Consider the following 23,182-nt stretch of genomic DNA (forward strand, 5'->3'; position numbering starts at 1 on the left):
CTATCTGGATACAGGAAATTAAAAATTATAACAAATTATTACTGCATTACCCTTTTGTGAATTATGAATAAGCTTAAAATAACAGACAGTACAACATACAGCAATTGAGGAATAAGTCCTTGTTGATGAATGTTTATAATGCCCTTTATTAAAACTCAAAGCACATCTTTTTATCCTCAGAAGATATATCACGTGCTTGAGAGTCAAATCGGCTTTCAGAAAAGTTCTTTTCATACTTTGGCTAAAGGACTATTTCTTGACTGATTTACTAAATTACATTAGTAAGAACTTTTCCCATGTCAGGCAAGTACAGAATATTAACTGCCTGACCTCGAATGAAAAATTGCAGGTACTTAAATGTTTTAGCGTGCAGATTTTCTGTTGTTTCAGGGTGAGATGAGGAGGCCTGAGGCGGGCCTGGTGGGGTGAGCAGGACCAGACTGCGGGCCTGAGAGCCTGCTGAGGAGCTGGGCCTTTATCTGAGTCCAACGGGGAGCCACCGTTTCAAGCAGAAATCTGATAGGATCTGCTGAGTTCATTCATGCATAACACAGTCTGTGCTGCCCTCCAGGGTGCAGGGGACTGTGTTTAGGGCGGCAATGAACAGAGAAATAAGGCCCCTCCCTCATGGGCTTCCAACGCTAGTTGAGGAGAAGAGATGATTAACAAGAGGCTGGTAGACACTTTGGGGGGTCACCGCCTATTAAAAAACTGGAACAGGGTGGGGGTCACAGGCAGGGGCTGCTGCTTTAGAAATGGTGGTGGAGATGGTATCTGAGCTGAGACCTGAGTCAGAACAAGGAACCGAAATCTGCACAAAGAGCTGGTGCAGCAGAGGAAACAGCTCCTGCAAAACCCAAGGGTGGAGTGAACCTGTTGTGCTGCTGAGGGGGCAGGGCCAGCGGTGGGGGTGGGCGGTTGGAGGAAGGAGAGAAGGTAGTGTGAGCAGCGAGGCTGCCAGGGCTGCGGCTGAAAGGCCATAAACCCGGGGCACAACGTGTCACATCTCCTTACTTCTTTAAATCAAAGTCTGACTCTGAGCCCCAGAGCATCCAACGTTTGCCTGAGAGGCGGTCACCTGTCCTGCATCTCACAGAGCCCTAGGGGCCAGTGTGGGTGCCCTGGACAACCAGGGCTGGGCTGCTCACATCCCTAAGCTGAAACCTCGAGAAAGAGGCACCTGCAGGCTCAGGAGCCCGGCCCCCTGTGTGAGCTGCGGGCCCGCCCAGGGCTCCAGCCTCGTCCAGGGAGAGTGGAGGCTGGCACAGCCCCGCGGCCAGGGAGGTCCAGGCCTCTTCCGAGGCCCTCTCTTCACTCTCAGGCTGCCAAGGCGCTCACTCTCTCCCCTTCCCCCAGCAGAATCCCTGGGAGCAGGTAAGGCTTCTGGAAAACAAAAGCAGGTTGTCTGTGTGCCTACCTCCTACTGGGCAACTCAACCCTCTGGGGCAAAGGAGCACAGAGGCCTTGCTATCCGCCTGGGACAGGACCACCCCGACTTCAGTGTGAAGCAGTAAGCGGAGAGGGCAGGAAATATAATCCTTTCTGCTGTAAAGATACTGCAGTGGTGACTGTGTCTAACTTTTGTGCTACCTTCAGTCAAATGAGGGCATTTCTGCATTTTTCCCAGCTTCCTTCTGCGAGTCACAGCACGCCCGGGGGAGGGCAGAGGTCTCTTCTGTCTTTGCTTCTGCACTGAGGGTTCTCATCTCACAAGCCAGACCTTGCAGCTGTTGCTGCCTCCATCCTTCCAGCACAGACTTCAAAATAAAAAGATGTAAAATGAATTTATTTTCTGTTGGTTAGGAAAAATCTCTAAGGGCTCAAAGCCGTAACTCCTAAACCACAGGCTGCAGGCGTGCCCACCGGCTCCATGGACTAAAACGCCGGGGGCGGAGCTGACGGGCATGGGCACCAGCCTGCCCATGGTCTGGCCCCTGCTCACTCCTCAAGCTCAGAGACACCCTCCACCCCCAACTCTGACCCTCTCTCCCCTCGGCTCCACACGACTGCCCACCATTCGGAAAGAACATCTTTCCAACTCAAGTGAACTATCGTTCTTGAAACTAATCTACCCCTCAGGTCCATCATCCCTGAAGTCACTCAGGCGGGGAACCTGTCCTCTTGAACTTTCCCCTCTCCAGATCCCCCCTCCACTAGGATGTCAAAACATTCTGTGAAATAACACTGATTTCACGAGTGTACAGCTGAGGGCTTTCAATTCCAGTAACACTGCCCTTTGAGAGTCAGTGCGGAACGGCCGGGAGTCTCTTCCCACCTTGTTCTCTCAGTGACTCCTTCCACCACCAGGAAGTTCTCGTGAGGCTGGCTGGCATCACAAGGCCCACAGAGCAAGCAAGGAGAAGGTACGTATTTCATTTCAAAGGTTTCCCCATATTGGAATAAAGCCCACGAAAAAACAGAGAGCAAACTGTGAAAGATCGTTTGTTTCAGCAGACTCTGTAGGGACATCCAGAGAGGAGGCATGCCTGGGCTGATCCCTTGAACAATAACCTCACTAGACAGAAATGGCAAACTTATTTTGGTTTGTTATGCCGAAGTTAACAAAAACATGGCACACTCATTTTAATTTTTTATTAAAATACTTTTTTGTTTATAGGAACAACCAAAGAAAAAAATACATAATTTTATATATTGTAGATCATGTAAAATACAATAAACATAAAGTCTTGGGAATGCAGAATAGATTAAAAAATCTTCAACGAAGATTTTATTAAAAACAAACTTTAAATATGTGGCTTATTTATATTTACCTCATTTTTCAGAAGTCTTAGTTCCTTTTCTCCGTTTTGATGTTATTCTGATTTATAAATAGTTATTCAAATATTCTAACATTTTATCAATTTTGTTTTCTGAAACTTTAGAAATCATATTTCTAAATGAAGGCCTCTCTTTTATGCATCTCTGTAAACAAAGACATTGCATTTGAATTATCATTTGATTTGGTGCCACTGTTATGAGTACAGTTTCAGTAATAATTAGATGTTATGGGGGAAACAGGAAAACCAACAAGCAAGGACATGTCTTACTAGAGGAAAGAACCTTTTGTATATGGTTTTTATAATACCTACAGACTTAAGATTTAATGTTTTGGATCCAGTTATAAGAAAGGTAACCTAACTTTTGATTAATTTTTTTTTTTTTTAAATCAGAGCTTCAGTATAGAAGTGAATTGTGCTTGGAATGGTAATAGAAGGTCTAAATTTTAGTGCGGCTATCAGTTTCCCAAATGTTATACTTTTAATTTGTAAAAATATTGTTATTCAAAACCTGAAGTACATTATAGAACTGGAAATGGAATCGTTTAGGCGAACACTTTCTTTTAACCCCTTCATAAGACAAAAAATTAAGTAAAATTTGAATATACAACTTACCATTATATTTAGGGATAATTTCTATTTGGAGAAATAGAGGAAAGAAAAATCAGTTAAAACATAACATGGTTCAAGAAATTATTCTCCCAACAAGAGATACTACATTTTAAAATTTAATAATGAATACCTAAAAAGGAAGATAAATGCAGTTTAAAAAAGTCTGTTGACATATTTATGGAAACATTAAGTATGTTGTCAATAAACACAAAAGCATTCCTCTATTCCTAAGTATAAATGAGTCTGAAAAACAGCAAAGTTGAAATGAAGCAGCTGGCTGCAGACTTCTTAAAATTATTTCGTAAGTTCAAGAAAACCTTCAGTTTTATAGGTATTAATGAAGAAAGGGAGCTAATGTTTGTTTTCAAGGCACTCATAAAAAAAGGCATTCTAGGTAAAAGAAAAGGACATCCCAATGTTTTCCCATCCAAAAAATACATCCATGAGCTAAATTTCAACTTTTTAAAATGCTAAAGTACCTTGAGTGTTCATTAGAGTTATCTGAAAGAGCAGAAAAGGTGTCAAGTCTTTACATTTTATGATAATCATAATATTACATATGATCTTGTAACTAACCATTGTCCAGATAATGAATACAAAGAGCATTATTCATTTTTATATACTACAGTATTTAGATATACAAAGAGGTATTCCTAAAAGTTACTTAGAGTTCAAATACATACTATTTGAGAAATTAGTAATTCTGTAAAGCTAAGAGTCTCTGAATATAAATATGTACGTTTCAGGTTCATGCTTGAAGATGGAGATTTTATTACCACGAAGGCACATACTATTTAAACTTATCTTCATTGAAACATTATATAAAAAGCTGCCCAAATGTTCTGAAGTGTGTTTAGAGTTAATGTCATCTTGAACAGGGAATTTTGCGGGGGTGGGCGGCAGTTCACAGTCTTAACCTCCTACTGTGTGATAACCCTTGTTTAACAAGAACACCTGATCTATATACAAACCTAAAGGAAAGATTACAAAATAACAACGTAATGAATGTAAGTAGTTTTAAGTTTGCTTCCACTAGAATACCGGGTATTTTCAACCCTCCCCGTTCATTCCTGGAACTCTCTGCTTTATCCCCTCCAACCACCTGTCCACTGGAGAACGTGGCGCGAAGCCTGAGCAGCCTCGTCCCTACTGTCCAGCTAGCCACAGCCCTGCCATTTCCATAAAATTTCCCTGGAGTCCGGTTGGCAGTGGTTTCCCTTTCCTGGAGCTATTTAAGCTGGTACCTTAAGTCAGAGGAAAGCTCTCCCTTCTTATATACCCTAGCAGTGTATTTCACAGAGCCTCATAGGTGTGCCCTGCAATTCTTGGTAAAGATGCTTCATCACTACCTACAGCAGTACTTTGGGCCGGGGATGGAGGAGGAGGAGAAACTTTCCCTACAGCTTTGTCGGTATGTGTAGCGTAGGGTGGATTCGGCTATGGAAGTGTTTTAAATTGTAAAATACTGTAAGCATTTACCTTCTAAAACCAACATAAAGAGGTCTGAAATTAAGCTTTTTATGGTGATTTTTTGGTGAGAACACAGGGTGATATATTTGGATATCTACCCTACTTATAGAACAGGTAAATAATACCAGGCACAGTGAAAAATGGCAAACAACTCTAAAAACCCAGTGTCCTAGGAGTAGTGCAATGAAGAAATCATAACCTATGTTAACATGCTGTAAACCTTCGACACAAAAGGCTTCTGGAATGTGACAAGAAAATGACACCAGGCTTTGTGTTAGAAACCTCTCCTCTCTCAAGGTGTTCTCTACGCACTTGCTTCTCACGTGATCAAAGCTGTACATGTGTTTAGAAGAAAGGGTTTATCGCTACCAGCGGGCAGTAAGATCAATAAGAGCAGTTATAAACATAATTTAACACAATCCCGGATTTGTCATACTTTAGAAGTAACTCAATCCAAACTCTTCACATCTTCCCAACCTGCTGGCATTTGGGTGCAACCAGTAACATCACTGAATAGCTTTTCATACCCTTGACTAAATTGCTTTGGCGTGCATACCATTTCCTTCTCTAAAACATGCAGTTCATACATTTGACAGTTTTACTACCATAGTCGATACACTCTGGACCAATGCACTCACAGCAGGCGTTATGGAACCAGCGATATTTGGATGCCCCCATGGACTCGCAGGATATTTTACACTGATGTATGGACATGCAGTCATCAAAATAAACCACAGTACACATGTGTTCTGAAAAATAAAAGATTAAGATTTTAGCACAATAAATAGGAAAAGCAGGAAAGGCTTTAACACTTAGCTGAATATTATTAACAGTTATTTATCTTAGCTCTCTTGCTGCTAGTCTGCCCAGGACAACAGGTGAGGTGTGGGGAAAAAAGATCACATCTGTTAATCACATTGAGAAGGGAGTTTCCCCCTCCAGCTCGGACACAAAGGGCTTCCTTCACCACTTCCTCAGATGTCAGACTTGGATCTGGGCATTTCTGATAAGATTTCCATAAGGAGAGAATTCTCCAGCTAAAACAAGTTTGAAAAACACTGTTCTAACTTTATACTGAGAATTTACAATAAAATAATTCAAATGATGCAGTGTGATTAGCAATGTGGCACAATTCAGCATTAGCTATTAGAAATTATCCTGGGTGGTGTTTCCAGGAATTAGCTTCCTGCTTATTGGATCATGAATTTGAATAACCTTTGAGAAAAATTTATGAATTATTTAATATCTAGCATGTTGATTATTTACATTTTAATAATGGGAAAGTGGTAGCAAACACATTTCGGTACATTTCTGATGTTTCCCAAGATTTATAATTTGTCTTATAAAGTACTTTAACCTGAGAGGAAATAAGGATTCTTATTCTTTATCAACAAAAGCTGTTTTGCTTTTACATTGTTGGCCAAAGTTCATACGACTTTATAGACAGGGTTGTAATGGAGGGCACAACAAAAAAGCCAAATAAAAAAGCACAAATTATACTGTTTATATATAACTCATCTCATATTTTAAGAAATAACTGCAATATTCATAATTGTCTTATTCTTCCACAGTGAAATTGTGTGGAGCCTTTAATTTGAAAACATCACAGACATTATGAAAATTACATGCCTTTTACATTCCAAAGTTAAGGTATGACCTGTGTTCACTAATAAATGTTCCTTAACATGCTTCTCCAAGTTGTACACGTCACTCTCTCATTCAGTGTCCCTTCTGACCAACAGCACTCATTTGCAGAGCACTGCCTGGGGTAAGGCTACACTTGGAAATGAGGTGAATGTAATACCAACTTGCTCATTAACAAATTCAGCTGATGACCTGGCAGCATTCGTGGCACTAATGCTATTATAGAAACCTTACCTCCTAGGACACTCTGGATGTTACCTGACGACGAACAACTCTGCATAAGGTAAGCAGCCTTGTTGCTATCTCATGAAAAGAACAATGAAAGCATAATGCAAATAAATATCAAAATTAGAACCTGGTTATCTATTTTCCAACAGAACTTCTATCACCAGAAGTCTGAAGGAGTTGTGAGAACAACTCCTCCTTGTTTACTCAGGGATTGGGGTTATTAAAGTCCAGAACTTACTTAAGACCATACACACTCAAAACCAAAAAGCTACTCTAAAAGACAATGTTAATATAGGCTTCACAGACCACAGAGAAAGTGAGGGGGGCAAGAGAGAAAAAGCCAACTTTGGCAGTTACCTTTGTCACTGGAATAAGGTGCATGAACATTATTGCTGGGAACAGACACATTTTGGTGGTGTGGCTGGTTCACAGTTTCTAAAAATGAAACAAGATTCTCATGATGTGAAAGTTCTTCTGCAACAGGGAAGGAAACAATGTTCCAGTTCAACTGAGTGTCTCCTTCTGTGAGTGCCCGGAAGAGAGAAGGGATGGGTTCATGAAGCTCCTCCACTGTGCTCTTTGAAGTTGGAGGCGTGTCACTGTAGTTTCGAGGATTACACATACCTGGGGGTGGGGGGGTGGCGAGGAAGGCAAAGAGAATAAAATTTCTTTTTCTCACTGACTGTCATGAGATATTCTTAGGTACTGCCTTGCAATCCAAGATCCAACATATTAAAATCAGGTGCCTTCTAACACTGTACATAGATACCTTCCTAGGTTTTTTGCTGAGAGGGCCTAGAGGCACTGACACCCTAGTAGCACTGAGCACACCAAGTGCCCAGATCTTGTTTTCTAAATACCTATCCTTGGCTAAGAGGAACAGAGCTCCTTGGGGGAAAGACTGACTCCAGGGCTGGGTTAGGGAACGTCCGAAATGACCCTGGAACACCTTTCAGTGCCAGAAAGTAAGGAAGTGATCAATGAATGATGGAACACGTCAAAACAACACAGGAGGCAACCTGAAGGGGCTCCCACTGGCCAAACTGACAATTTTAACATTAAAATAAATAGTGATAGTAATGGATTACCACCCTATGAATAAAATAGGGATTGATGAGTCCTTATATTATAAATAAAAGAATAAAAAAATGGAAGAGAAGGGAAAGCTCTTCCTTTTAGCAGAGTGCCAAAGGATAAATGTAGACGAAATGAAGGAAAGCGTAAAGCACCATTTGGCAATCATCATAGAGGTGTTTGATCAGATGGGAGCTGTCAATGGACGCTAAGGCTGGTGGGTAGAGGTTGGATGAGGAGCATACTGATGTACTCTTGGAAAACTCTACAAAATACTAATCAATTACAAAGGGGTTAATGGTGACTTTAATATGGAAAAATCTGGCAGACACCAATGTGCCCAGATCAAGGTTGTTTAGCAGTGATGGGACATTGTGTGTAAAGCTTGCTTTTATTCTAAAGTTTCAAAAAAAGAGTCTCATGGGACTGTGTGCCCATGAGTGTGCGAGTGTGTGTGTGTGTGTTGGGCAGGGGGGAGGGAGAGGGCGAGAGCCAGAGGTACCAAGCAACGGAGCAAATGCAATAAAATGTTAATAACTGGGGAGTCTTTTTACCCTTTTGGCAAATTTTCTCTACATTTGAAGTTGTTTCAAAATGAATTATTAAAAAAAATTATTTTTAAAAGAGAAAATAGCAGAAGAGAATTAGTCACTACAGAAAACTTTTCCAAGGAGTTTTTCTATAAAGGAGAGAGCTGTGGAAATGTTTAATGAGCCCCAGCCTTTGAGCTGTCCCGGTTGACACTGCGGGGAGCAGAAAGGAGCGACCCCAAAGAACCTCGCCCAAAATGCAGTTCTGTGAGCTAACTAAATGATTGCTACTGTGTTAAACCACTATGTTTTGGGGTAGGTTGTTTACTAGCAATAATAACTGAAACAGAACCCTCTGGATTTCCTTTTGTGAACGTTTCACTTTTAAAAGCTAAATTATGTTTCATTTTTGTTTAGCAACTACTAGGTCTAATATGAAGTTTTTCCTTTTCCTCACATTAAGAGTTTGAAAAGTTATACCAAATTTATAAATTCCTGTACTTTATAAATTTAGGGAAAAGGAAAAACTCTCTCATGTGTGTTCCACATTTTGTTAGTTTAAGGAACAAGGCAAGAGCTGAGGATAACAGGTTGTGCATACCATTTGTAATATCTTTCAATATACCTCAACTTTTATGATTTAGATTGTGTGACAGAATCACAGATTCAATGGTCAAATCGGACTCCTTTACTCATATAAGAGGAAAAAGGCCCAGATAAGTTAAATAATCTGTCCAATGTTATATAATCTAGGATTAGAGACAAGATTATGATTCAGCCTGATTTTGTGTCCACTGCTCCAATAATCACATTCTAGAAATAATCTTTAAGTGCCACTGAAAAGCAAATAATACTTAGAATACTTATTTTATGCAAACACACATAATATATTCTTCTGCCAGACTCATTAATGAATAAAAACTAGTAATTAGAGAGGAAAGGGCGAAGAAACGAGTCCAACTGTTAGAAGAGCTAAACTCAACATCTACTGAGGCTTTGAAAAAACTTCAGTGCTCATATCCTGGGATTCCATTACATAAAAAAAAACAAAACAACAAACTTTTTTGGAGTTTTGTGCATTTAACAAACTTAGGCCAAAAGCATTTTTCATTTAAATCTCAATACACTGCATTAAAACCAGGAAGCCTGAAGTAAACAGTTGCTAGGTAATATGTTTCCATGGTATCATCATAAAATTTTTATCTATCTTCTCTTTTTAATTAGGCTCTTGTCCAGAGGTCATCACTAGAGGTTCTCCTAGGCAAGCGGATTCTGTTTCTATTTCCATACTGAAGCACTCTTCAGGTTCTGCATTCTTTCAAGGGTGGTGAACCATGGAATCTGCTCTTCGAATGAAGTGTGGAAGTTATCCTGCTCAGTAAAAGTAACCTTTTCAATTTTGTGGAAATTCTTTAGTTGTCCATTTTCACTATGTAAAATGGATCACTTTCTGGTTGGAGTTACTAACCACCCATAATTTAAACCTTTCTGGGAAGCATCTCACCACTGCCCTGAAGCTTATTATTGTTAGGGAGCTTTTGTTTAGTTGACTATAAAGTTTATTTTGGAAGCTCTCACTTCTCTTCATTATCATTTTCTTGAGAAAGTTTGTTCCTTTGTGGCATTGTTTCACTACCAAAATTTACATACTAATTATACTAAAAGTTTTCAAGAAATTGGCTCTGCAGATGACAGCCTGGGAGGCCAAAAACCAGGAAACAAATGGCAACAACTGAAAAGGCAAGCATCTCAAATCCTTTAAGTGCCCAGAATCCCGATGCGACTTCTTTCAGTGAGCCAGAATTCATGACTATTGTGTTCTTGGTCTACAACAACTAAATACGAAGGGGTTTTAAAATCTGTGCTTAATTCTTTTATAAATCTGACCTGTTTCATCATACATTTGAAAACTAAGGATATGTCAAGTTAGAATTTACTCAATGAAACCACATTTTAAGGGTAGAAATTAAGACTAAGGGGAAAAAGAGTTATTCCTTTCTTTTAGTGTGCTGGTTAGACAGCAACAACAGAGTCCAGAGGAGCTTACAATGAAAAGAGCATTCCTTTCCCCTTCTCCCACCCGAAACTGCACTCCCCATACACAGCTACTTTTAAAGTCTGTTCTAAGTTTCTCTGGTGGTTACTGCTACAAGAATTTAAGTAAAAATGATTAATGTATAACTAGCAGTAAAAAACAACCATAGACATTGCCTATTAATCTTCTTACATGAAAAATGAAGATTAAGTTCATTTATACTAACCCCATCTCTCTCCCATATTTCTAATAATTATATTATTCTAATACTATTATTTGTTTCTTTTGTAATCTTAAATACACTTAAACTTCTCACTTTTATTCCACGTTGCTTCATTCCCTCATTTGCAGATAAGGATACTGTTGCCCTTTCCACGTTCCCTACCCAACTTCTCCTGTGACATCAACAAATTTTATAACTATTACACATTCTGTTGCCTATGCATAATGAAATCTTCTTGTCTTATTAAACACTGATTCTGAACGTTGAAAACCAGCAAACAGCAGCTACCTTCACATGGCCCCATGAACACTGCTGACTGCAGAGCAGATGCTGTGATAGAATTTCCTTGTCCAATGTCACACAACCAAAGGAAAATATTTCTAATTTCAAGATGAAATGAACTTTTCTTTGAACTCCATAAAATATTGAAAACCATTACCTATGAGGTCTTCTTGGCAAAAAATGATTAAACCTGAATCTAACCAAACTTTCATAATTAGCTCCAAATTACTGGAAATATGGTTAAATGGTATCTCAAGGAAGCAAACAGTCAAATCCTGAATGTGGGATATTCTACAGGAAAACTGATACTATTTCTTCAGTATGTCAAATGGCATGAGAAAAAAAAGAGGGGGCCAGTCTGGATTAAAGGAGGACTCAGACGCAGCAACCAGATATAACACAAGGACCTTGTCTGGATCCACTTGAACAAATTAATTATACACACACTTTTGAGAAATCAGGAGAAATGTGATCATGAACTGAATTTTAGATTAAACAAAGAAATTATTGTTAATCTTGTTAGGTGTCATAAGGCATTATGATTAAAAAGGCAAGTGTCTGTATTTACTTTAGAGATTGATATTGAAAAATGCAGGAGTAAAAATTATTTACTGTTTCTAACTTGCGCTTTTTTTTTTGTGGTACGCGGGCCTCTCACTGCTGTGGCCTCTCCTGTTGCGGAGCACAGGCTCCGGACGCGCAGGCCCAGCGGCCATGGCTCACGGGCTCAGCCGCTCCGCGGCATGTGGGATCTTCCCGGCCCGGGGCACGAACCCGCGTCCCCTGCATCGGCAGGCGGACTCCCATCCACTGCGCCACCAGGGAAGCCCCTAACTTGCTTTTTTTGTTAAATTAATTTTTATTGGAGTATGGTTGTTTTACAATGTTGTGTTAGCCTCCATTGCACAACAAAATGAATCAGCCATACACATGTGGATATCCCCTTCCTTTTGGACTCTCCTCCCATTTAGGTTACCACAATGTTACTTGCTTTTTAAACACTTTCACACAAAGAAAGAGAAAGGAATGAAAAAGGATAGATGAAACAAAGGTGGCATATTCTTGACAACTGCTGAAGTAGGTGACAGGTATATAGGAATCATCATGCTATTCTCTCCACTTCTGTGTATGTGTGAAAATTTTCATAATAGAAAACGAACTGCTATATTTAATTCCTTTATGGACTAATATTTTCTTGTTGAACTTTTGTTTTTTCTTGGAATTTCTATGCTTGGAAGTTTCTTTTCTTGAGGACCATACATAAACTTTCAGCATATCTTGAAAAATCATTCTGCTTCTCAAGTACATGCTTGATATCCTGTGGAACTCAGTTCCTTCTCAGAAATAAGCCCCTCAGAACCCTCACTTCTTGCTTTGGTCAGGCTAGTTGTCTCCTAGGTCTCTGTATCATTGATGCTTTAAATCTTCTGTATAATACAGAAAAAGCCTTTCTGGTGGGAGAGAGCCTGCCCCTCCTGGGGTAGGCAATTCTTGGATCCAGCAAACTAACCAATGCAGAGCCAGACCTCCTCTCTCTGGCCAGTACACCCCGGGAGGCAATGTATTCCTCTGCCTTCACCATCCTGGGGCCATGTACCAGACAACTAGGGACCACCCCTACAGCTTAGAGTCCACCAAAATTATTCAGACTAGCCACTTCTACACTGCTTGCCCTGCCCCATCCTGCCTTTCCTGCAGAAACCCCAAAAGAAGACTGCCAACACTTTCCTCTGCTCCTGTCTTTCCCACTTGACCAAAACCTGGCGCTTCCCCTGGGACCCTGCGTGGCATGCAGTGACCCCTCCCTGAGACCTGGGAGCATGATGAAAGCTTGTTTCCTCAGCTTCTCCTGTGTCTCCTCTATGGCTGCACCTGACTGACCATCATATGAAAGAACAGTTATCATTCTACAACCATCCTTAACTCCTGGTTAAAGCTATTGTTTCCTTCAACCCATGTTTTCCTCTTTCTTGGTCTTCTGCCCTATCTTGTTTGATCAATCCCCTATTACATCTTTAAAATGTGCCTCTCACACGTCATATTTTAAAAGTGCAACAGAGGATCGTTTGGTTTGAACTGGATGTTGGATGTGAGGAAAGAGGGGAATTAAGCACCAACCTATGGGTTGGGTAAATGACAGTGGGGTGGATTTAAAAACCATCATCACTAAGGAGGCCTAGGAACAAAAGGCCAGGGTGGATCTTCAATGCGCACATTGGAACCGTCGAAAGGGGCAAGTGGGTCTAGTGGTGGAAGTGAGATGTTGATTCAGGTACTGAAGCTATTAATAAATGAGGGGGAAGTGACTGAGGATACAAAGATAACAGGCAAAGGGAGGGATAAGAGATGGAAAAATCCAATAAAATGTGTTTTAAAGGAGTTGGAGTTTCTGAAGGAGAGTGGAAGAAGTTCAAAATCCATCAAAATACAGTGTTTCCAAGTCCAGTCAAAATCTGTTGGAGAATTGGTCTAGGGTGATACCGGTGGAGATGAAGAGATGTGCCTCATTGGTGGGAATGCAAACGATAAACCCCTTTGGAAGGAGAATTTGACAACATCTAGCAATATTAAACAGAACTGACTATCTATACGAGGTTATTCATCATACTATTATTTGTAATGGTACAAGACTGGAAGCAACTACATGTCCACCTAGGGATGAATGAGTATATAAAGTGTTACTGCCGACAACAGGGCTTTAGGTAGCTACCAAAAAATGATATTAATGTGGAAGAAATTCCAGAACATTCAATTAAGAAAAAAGAAAAAACAAGACGCATTAATGTTTTATGTAACAAGTGAATGTTTTGTACAACAGAAAGAAATGTATAAGATGTATATGATGTATATTTATAAGATGAGCCCGGGACAGCCTGTCTGAAACCAACAAAGATGACAGAAGTCATGTCAAAAAGACTCAAGAGCCAAGTTGAAGAGGCTCCTACTAACCAAAGATGGGACAATTTGAGCAAAAAATAATAATAATGACAACAACTGATTAAAACGCCAAATATATATAAAAAAGCCATGGGTGGAACCACTGGGTGAAAGACTGGTGGGGACTCACCATGAAGTCGTCAAACCTTCGCCATCTGAACCCACCCACCAATTTTAGCAACACTGAAAGCGGGATGACAAGATATTAATGGGGACACAGTACACTGCACCCCACCTCCCAAAACTAAACCTGAGTCCGATCAGCCTTTAGATCTACAGGAGATAGAGAGGACAGGGTAACAAGTTAAATAACCACAGGAAGCAATCAGGCAAATCCAGAAAGTGGCACGTTTTCCATCACAACTCACTAGTTCCTACAACAAGTCAATGGAATTTTAAAAGGTGACGAGGGGAGGAGGAACAATAAAAGAAATCTAACAATTAAATATACTAAGTGGACTCTGTTGGATCTTCCTTTGACTAAAACAACTATAAACAACCTTTAGGCAGCTAGGGCAATCTGAGTAGGACCGGGTATTAGATGCTGAGGAAGTATTGTTAATCATGTTAATCATGTGGTACTGACATTGTGTTATGTAAGGAAATTTACTCTTTTTTTGAGATGAATAACTAAAGCAGTTTGGAGTTGTAGTAAAACTATTTATTTACTTTATAGTCATCCAACCAAAAAAGGCAGGGACAGACACATAGATGACGGGTGGAACAGGTATGGCCTTGATGCTGGGGCGCAGGTACACAGTAGTTCACTGTGCTCTCTATTTGTGTGTACATCTGGAAAAGTAAAAACAAAACAAACACACACATACCCAAAACAAAGCCTGAGGGTAGAGATCTAGATCTAAAAACCACAGGATGTGAGGAATATGCTGGACAGCAAAGATGAATGAGCTATGGCTGTTACTCTTAAGAGAAAATCAGAAAAGAGAAACAGATTCTCTTTATAGCACAGAGGATCCTATCTCAGTCAAATGAGGAAGGATTCTGAGAAAAGGGGACAGCTGAACTGCAGTTTTAAAGGGTCAAAGAGTTAACTGGTCAGAGAGAGGATGAGTGTTTCTCCCAGCAACAGTCTGTCCACGTAAATTTTCTTTCCAAAACGCAAACGATAGCATTCTATAAACATACTCTTGCACCTTGCTTTTTTTTTTACGTAATACATCTTAGAGACTGTTCCTCAGAAAGCCCTTAAAACAGCTTTTGGTTTCTCAAGGATCTTTGTAATGAAGTCGTATATAAATGAAGATAGTCTAGTTTTATTATGCTAAGTACCTATTTTTACTTGTGACAATACCACATACTTTTTATAAAAAAATATCAACAGGGGGTTTCCCTGGCAGTCCAGTGGTTAAGACTCCACGCTTCCACTGCAGGGGGCAAAGGTTCAACCCCTGGTTGGGGACTAAGATCCCACATGTGCAGACAAAAGAAAAACAAACAAACAAACAAACAAACAAACAACTCTGCTCTCTGCCAAGCCCGACTCCCCCCGAAACCACCCCCGCCCTGACCCCTCTCATTAAAAAAAATAAATTAATCTAATTTAATTTGCATGGCTTTTAAAAACATACATATATCAACAGTATAAAAATGAAAAAGTAAAAAAATCCTGTTTGTTCCTCCACTCCTACTTCCCAAGAATAAGAGCTTTTAATTTCCTCCCAGACCTTTTCTATAAAAATACATATATATGTAAATACTATTAAATACAAGCAAATGCAATAATATATTGTTCTATACACCTACAGTATCTTATAAAAAACCTAGTCTAGGCACAAAAAATACATTTATATTATTTAAAGTCTGTTAAAGTAAAGGATTCTGTGATGTGAAATATTAAGAAATTTTACTGTATGTCAACTTACCAACACAGTCACAGCACTCATCCCAAAGCGTCCCAAGACACAGCATACACTCCTTACAGCAGGAACAATTTCCTTCTCCAGGTCGGCACTGGCAGAGCTCCTAGAAATGAGACAGATGTTCAAATTTTAAATTCCAAATAACTATATTTAAAATTGTTAATTTTCTGCAGCATAAAAACTCCATAATATTTACGTTTATAGTAATTTACTCTTGGCACAATTTTTTTATTCAACATCATTAACTATTTGTAGGAACATAAATATCTACAAGGTAGATAGATTTACATTTAAGTACTACTAGATCTAAGTAGATTTAGATTTTCTTTTGGACACATTCAGAAAACACATTTTGGATCCTTTTATCTTATTTTGAAACAAAATGAAAACATTTTACTTTATAACCCATAACTTTACCCCCCATACTACCTCAACAAATAATTCAGCATAAGAACAAAACTTACTTTCCAGCTATTAGATTCACTGTCCAAATTAATCTAAATGCATGGCCAGCCGACCTGTAGTGGGAGTTGTGGTTTCTCAATATGTAAAGTGTGAATAAAAGCATGTTTTAAAAACTATTTTCATTGATCTACAATATATTGAAACAGTGTGCTTGGCGTGGCAGTCTGTTTACAAAGAAGGCAGTGATTCTTCCCCTCCCCATGTCACCCTCTTTGCAGCTCCTCTGATCAAGAGACAGGGTCTATTTCCAGACCCCTTGAATGGAAGGGATCATGAAACTTGCTCTGACCAACAGAATTTGGTGGAAGTGGTTTAGTGTCAGTTCTGAGTCTGGGCCTCAAGAGGTCTGGAGTGTTTCCACTTGTTCTCTTAGAACTTTGCCCAGCTGCCATGTGAAGCTAGGGAGAGGGCCACATGGATAAGTCCGTCCATCTTGAAGCCATCCCAGTTCGGCCAGCCTCCAACCAACTCAGCAGCTGACAACAGACACAAGAATGAGCCCAGAAAACCCACCCAGCTGATAGAGGCCAAATTGCTGACCCACAGAAACAAGAGCAAAATAAGCAGTTATTGTTTCAAGTCAGGAAGCTTTGGGATGGTTTGTTACTGCACGAAAACTAATTAACATGGCTTGCTTTGTACATGAAGCTTCAAGGTAATTCCTTTAGCCTTCCCTCTGCCCCTCCCCTGGCCACCAGAGAGTCACTGCTAAACAAACCCAACCTAAAGGGAAATTCCGTGGCCACACGGCTCAGTTGGCTTTCCCTGGTTGATGAGATATTATATATTTTTTTAAAAAGTTAAACATGCACATAATATTTATCCCTATTAAATTCATCTTATTATGTTTCTAGACGACTGGAGATAATCAATCATTCTAATATGACATAATTTTTTGCAAACTGATATTTTTCCAGTTTTAGTGAGAAATAGTTGACATACATCACTGTCTAAGGTGTACAGCATGATGGTTTGATTTACATTTATTGTGAAATGATTACAATAGGTTTAGTTAACATCCATCATCTCATATAGATAAAATAAAAAGAAAAGAAAAAATATTTCTCCTTGTGATGAGAACTCTTAGGATCTACTCTCTTAACAACGTTCCTATACATCATATAGCAGTAGTAACTGCAGTCATCATGTGGTACATTACAGCCCTAGTACTTATCTTATAACTGCAAGTTTGTAGCTGCTGACCGCCTTCCTCCAATTCCCCCTCCCCACGACCCCATTTCTGGTAACCTTAAGTATGATTTCCTTTTCCATGAGTTTGTTGGGGATTTTTTGCTCTTATTTCACTTAGCATAGTTCCTTCAAGGTCCATCCATGTTGTTGCAAATGGTAGGATTTCCTCATTTTTTATGGCTGAAGAGTATTCCATTATATACATATACCACAACTTCTTTATCCATTTATCCACCAATGGAAACTTAGGTTGTTTCCATATTTTGGCTATTGTAAGTAATGCTGCTATGATCATGGGGGTGCAGATACCTTTTGGAGTTAGGTTTTTGCTTCCTTTGAATATATCCCCAGAAGTGGAATTGCCAGATCATGTGATGGTTCTATTTTTGATTTTTTGAGGAACCTCCAAAATGTCTTCCACAGTGGCTACACCAAATTACATTCCCATCAACAGTGCACAAGGGTTCCCTTCTCTCTACACCCCTACCACACTTGCTATCTCTTATCTTTTTAATGATGACCATCATGGCCGTTCCAACAGGTGTGATGTGATAGCACACTGTAGTTTTGATTTGCACTTTCCTGATGATTAACGATATTGAGCATCTTTTCATGTACCTGTTAGCCATTCATATATCTTCTTTGAAAAAATGTCTATTTAGGTCCTTTGCCCATTTTTAAATTGGATTCTATTTTTTTTTGCTATTGAGTTGTATGAGTTCTTTATATATTTTGGATATTAACCCCTTATCAGATATAGCAACACTGACATTTAATTTCTTTTCTCAAAAAGTCCCCTAGCTATTACACAATTACACAGCACTTTCAAGAATCAACACTTGCTGGGAATTCCCTGGTGGTCCAGTGGTTAAGACGCCACAATCCACTGCAGGGGGCCCAGGTTTGATCACTGGTCAGGGAACTAAAATCCCGCAAGCTGTGTGGCATGGCCAAAAAAAAAAAAAAAAAAACACTTGTGCTATGCTCTAATTCATTAGTTTGATGTCAGTATATAGCTGTGACCTAATATATGTAAATTATAATATTTTAGTACCATGGAATTCTATACTCGGGCCACATGCATGTAATGTACACCTTGAGTAACCTTGCTAGGCCTGATGGAAAGAGAGGGACTAAAAGGGCACGGCCTTCCTGAGAAGTACAGGTGCTTCATCATAAAACTGGTGATGCCTGATTCACACCAACTCAAACTTACTTGGAAATTTAGAAAAACAGAGCTGCCAAAGCTGTATGTTGTGACTTGTTGCTCCATAAAAACCTGTCTGTCGTCTTTGGAGTGAGAGAACATTTTCTTAGTACACATTTTTAAAAAAATACCATCAGAGTTAAGGATATTGATACTTTCTGTTCTTAAGTTTTGTTTTGTTTTTTTTTTGTGGTATACGGGCCTCTCACTGTTGTGGCTTCTCCCGTTGCGGAGCACAGGCTCCGGACGCGCAGGCTCAGCGGCCATGGCTCACCGGCCCAGCCGCTCCGCAGCATGTGGGATCTTCCCGGACCGGGGCACGAACCCGTGTCCCCTGCATCGGCAGGCGGACTCTCAACCACTGCGCCACCAGGGAAGCCCTGTTCTTAAGTTTTAAAAAGGTTGCAACTTAGTCACAAGAAATAAAGTTTTTTTAAAATTTTAGTTTACATTATCCATAGAAAATATTCCTTTACTATCTTGTGTAAATTTACATTATCTACATAGCTCAGGAGAAACATATTAGGAAAGTAACAAACTTATTCAAAGAATAAGTCTCTCCTTTTTCCTATCACAGCTTTCAAATGGTAGCCTGTTAAATGAATTACTGTATATTATGCTAAATAATTTTAAAATGAATGTCGATTTAATGGACATTAGAGAAATCTGAGTCTTTAAAGCATTCATTCTACCTTTAGTGTCAGGTTTTTGTGAGGTGTTTTAAACTGGAATGAAAGGGTGGACGATAACATCAGATGACTGCTAACTAATGGAAGGTTAAAACTCAGACTATTAAAAGGTACTTGAACTTGCCTTATCTACCCCTTAAGATTAAATGTATTTCACACCCTCTTAATAGATGCCTATCCTGTACTTTTACATGTCAGTGTGACAGAACAATGCACTGAAGTAACATGCTTAATGACTTTTAATTTACTGATAGAATACAAAGTGAGAAGCTCTAGGAAGCCGAGACATGGGAGAAATGACTGAAACACAGGCTTTATTACTATACCATTAAACAGACAAAAATCCAGGTTAAGACTTCATTGGTAAAAATTACTGCTAAAACTGGTTGGATGCCAACTAATATTTTCTTTCCATCTTACTACAAAATAGAATGAAAAAATCTGTCTTAATAAAGTCAATTTGATTTCATAAATTATGAGATTTCAGAGAGTAAATAAGCTTCAAAAAGTACCAAACAGGGCTTCCCTGGTGGCGCAGTGGTTAAGAGTCCGCTTGCCGATGAGGGGGACACGGGTTCGTGCCCCGGTGCGGGAGGATCCCACGTGCCACGGAGCGGCTGGGTCCGTGAGCCATGGCCGCTGAGTCTGCGCGTCCGGAGCTTGTGCTCCGCGGCGGGAGAGGCCACAGCAGTGAGAGGCCCGCGTACCACAAAAAAAAAAAAAAAAATCTACCGAACAATCTGTATTCTTCAAAACTCACGCAAGCATTCTTTCCAGGAGATTGGAAAATAATGAAAACGAGCTCCTCAAACAAACTTTTTAGCCAGTATTACACATTTAACTTCTCAATTTCCAGGAGAAAAATAATACACAGGCAAAGTTAACATATGGCATTTGGGATCTCAAAAACCTCACTGCAAATCTAAAGAGAAAAAATTTGTGGAAATGATTTGTTTTGTTTCTATGTTCTCAAGTCAAAAAAGGAAAGGAAACAATGAATTTCTATGTGTAAATAATTATGAATAACAAACGTGTAGCTCATCAAGAAATCCATTATTTTCTATTCACTTTATGTGTACTTCAGAATCACACTATTAAATAAGTTTGGTCATAAACACATTTGGAAATACATTTTAATTTTTTTGACAGCTAGCAAACTATGGTTGGGAAGAATGTTTCTAAATATAAAAAAAAAATTTTAAGGTGCTTTGAAGTCACATACTGGAAATACAAAAGAAAAAAAACACACCAAAACGTAACTATGAAGAATCAAGGATCACAGAAAAACATAAAAAATTACTCCATTTAAATTAAGTAGAATCTTTTCTTCAGGACACTTAAAAAGAAATCTTTACTTCAGTTGTTTTATTTATGAGAACATAAATGAATCTTCTATAACTAGAAAGGCTTTGCTAAAGAGGCTAGAGTCAAGATAAAAGGAATGCTTTAAATTTTTAAGAGTTTTTTTTTTAAATCATAAAAGACTTTGAAAAAAATCTACCAGAGTAGAAGGAAAAAGCACCCAAGTCCCTCCCACTTCGGTAAATTCCTATGCGTTTCTAACAAAATAATGATGACGCACTCTCCTGATTTAAAAAGTATTTCCCTATTGTATCAATAAAAATCTGTCAACATAACGGCTCCATGATGGAACATATTATGTACCAAAGTTCAGGAGCAGGCCTTAAATACTTCATCTCTTTCACAGCTTGTCCATGTTCTCATTCTGCATCACCGCCTTCAGAAACGTCATTATTATATTCCATGTCACCATTACTTCAAAGTCTTCCGTATTAACTAGAAAGAGGGTTGTGCTGAGATGTGGGATTCCTGTGTGGACTGGCTATTTACGTAATTCACTAACCTTCCTATGATTAACCTTGAGCACTGCTCAGTCGGCTGAACGTGGGATCCCAAGCAAACACAGCGTTCACAGAAGAAAGGTGGATCCAGTGTCTCCACTTATTTGCTGCCACAGCCTCCCCCAAAGTTCCTAAGTGGGTTTTATGTAACATTAACAGGCACTGTGCTAAGTGTTTTATATGCATTATCTTGGAGCTCATAAAGCCTTTATCAAGGTATTATTCACCTTCATTTTCATATAAGGTGATGAATTTGTACATCATTCAATTAGTAAGTGGCTGAGATTTGACCCCAGTTTTGGATAGCTATTGCTGCTTTTTAAACAATGAGATGAGAAATATAAGGCTTATTTCTTATTAATTTAGCATCTCAATAATTATAGTTATTACTTTCTTAGAGAGAATGAGCCCATAATTAAACTTAGCTAACCCTTCAGGTTGTTTAATCAAAGGCACTATTATATCTTTCACTCTCAGTACCTGAATACAATTACAAGTGCTATTGCCAAAGTTTAATCATTGTTTGTAAAGGTAAAATAAGTATCAATGGCAAGAGTTGCAAAACCAGTGTGTTGGGATTTAATACTTAATTCTTTTTTTTGCTTGGGCCAGTTAATGATCGCATCATCTGCCTCCCTGGTCTGGAAGTCCCAGGGAAAGTATGGGCGCTGCTCCTGGTACAGATGAAAGGCTGGAAGGGATGGGTCAGTGATCCAGCCCAACTGGGCTCCGACATCAGATCTTCTGCCACAGGGCTGCTCCTGCCACCACTGCTTCCGCGTGTCAGAGCCAGAGTGATGTGGATCGTGAAGTACCACGCTAGATGTTCTTAAAGTGTAATCACACCGTTCAATACATTTATGGTGGAAAAAATTATAATATTATACTAAATAGAAAACAGAAATTTATACATTTGAGCTATCCTAAGTTGACCAGAATGAGTATTTAGAGATAATTTGGCAATTTGCTTTAAAAACTTATATGAAGGGACTTCCCTGGTGGCACAGTGGTTAAGAATCCGCCTGCCAATGCAGGGGACACGGGTTCGAACCCTGCTCCAGGAAGATCCCACATGTCGCGGAGCAACTAAGCCCGTGCGCCACAACTACTGAGCCTGTGCTCTAGAGACTGCGAGCCACAACTACTGAGCCCGAGTGGCACAACTACTGAAGCCTGTGCGCCTAAAGCCCACGCTCCACAACAAGAAAAGCCACCGCGATGAGAAGCCCGCGCACCGCAACAAAGAGTAGCCCCTGCTTGCTGCAACTAGAGAAAGCCCACGCGCAGCAAAGACACAATACACAGCCAAAAATAAATTTTAAAAAAAGTATTTTACATTTGTATTATTGAAAATCTTGAATATGACAAAGAATTTCAATTTTTTTATGCCAGAAGACAGATTTTATATAATTATTAAATCAACTTTAATGGAAAATCTTGTTCTCTATACATCTAAGGTTCTGGTGAGATCTTAATCCATGCAAAATAAATGGGGGGGGGTAATTATTCATCTAAGACTAAGCCTAGATTTTAAGAGTTAAAATTTATTTTATAAACTTCCAAATCTCCAGGTCAGAGATGGAAACTAATAACTTGAGGGAAATTTTTATTTATATTCTGATGTAAAGTTGCTGATAAATATCTCCATTCTTTAACTGTTGCCAAAATCTGAGAGATTTGTTAGCAATGTTGTTAAAACAGGGAAATATCACCACTGAAAACAACATTATAGTCTAGCAGACAGCAAATGACTTGGATTTACAGAATCTGGATTCAAGTCCTGGCCCGTAAACTGCAGTATGTAACACCAAATCTCAGTTTTTCAGATGCTTTGTGATCCAGCAATCCTACTCCTAGGTATTTAATCAAGAGAAACGAAAACATACATCCACACAAAGACCTATACATGGAAGTAAATAACTTCATTCATAATCACCAAAAACTGGAAACAAGCCACATCCATCAGCTAGTGAATGGATGAAGAAATGGGGTACATCTACACAACAGACTACTACTCAGCAAGACCAAGGAAAGGAGACCCTGAGACACGCAGCCACATGGGTCAATCTCAAAAGC

The 23,182-nt window shown here is 39.4% G+C and overlaps 1 protein-coding gene and 1 long non-coding RNA gene across 5 annotated transcripts in view; one reads left to right on the forward strand and one right to left on the reverse strand.

The window, feature by feature from the left end:
- Positions 1-23,182, reverse strand: part of TWSG1 (twisted gastrulation BMP signaling modulator 1) — a 43,115-nt gene that overhangs the window by 5,881 nt on the left and 14,052 nt on the right. For 2 of the 4 annotated variants that reach the window (XM_027088392.1, XM_027088391.1), the window contains exons 3-6: positions 15,696-15,795; positions 7,089-7,355; positions 2,276-5,608; positions 1,591-1,757 (exon numbers count right to left, since the gene is read on the reverse strand). In XM_027088392.1, the coding sequence (XP_026944193.1) occupies positions 5,427-5,608; positions 7,089-7,355; positions 15,696-15,795 (549 nt within the window). In that variant the 3' untranslated portion in view covers positions 1,591-1,757; positions 2,276-5,426. The remainder of the gene's footprint in view (positions 1-1,590; positions 1,758-2,275; positions 5,609-7,088; positions 7,356-15,695; positions 15,796-23,182) is intronic. The other 2 variants (XM_027088394.1, XM_027088393.1) reach the window with 2 other exon arrangements.
- LOC113610363 (uncharacterized) lies at positions 5,615-11,516 on the forward strand. Its single transcript, XR_003429058.1, has 3 exons — positions 5,615-6,509; positions 6,602-6,786; positions 9,560-11,516. It is a non-coding gene; the product is annotated as an uncharacterized LOC113610363 (long non-coding RNA).

This window comes from Aethalodelphis obliquidens, unplaced genomic scaffold, assembly GCF_003676395.1.
Source record: "Aethalodelphis obliquidens isolate GAN/ISIS:26980383/991018 unplaced genomic scaffold, ASM367639v1 scaffold63, whole genome shotgun sequence".
Taxonomy (NCBI): Eukaryota; Metazoa; Chordata; class Mammalia; order Artiodactyla; family Delphinidae; genus Aethalodelphis; species Aethalodelphis obliquidens.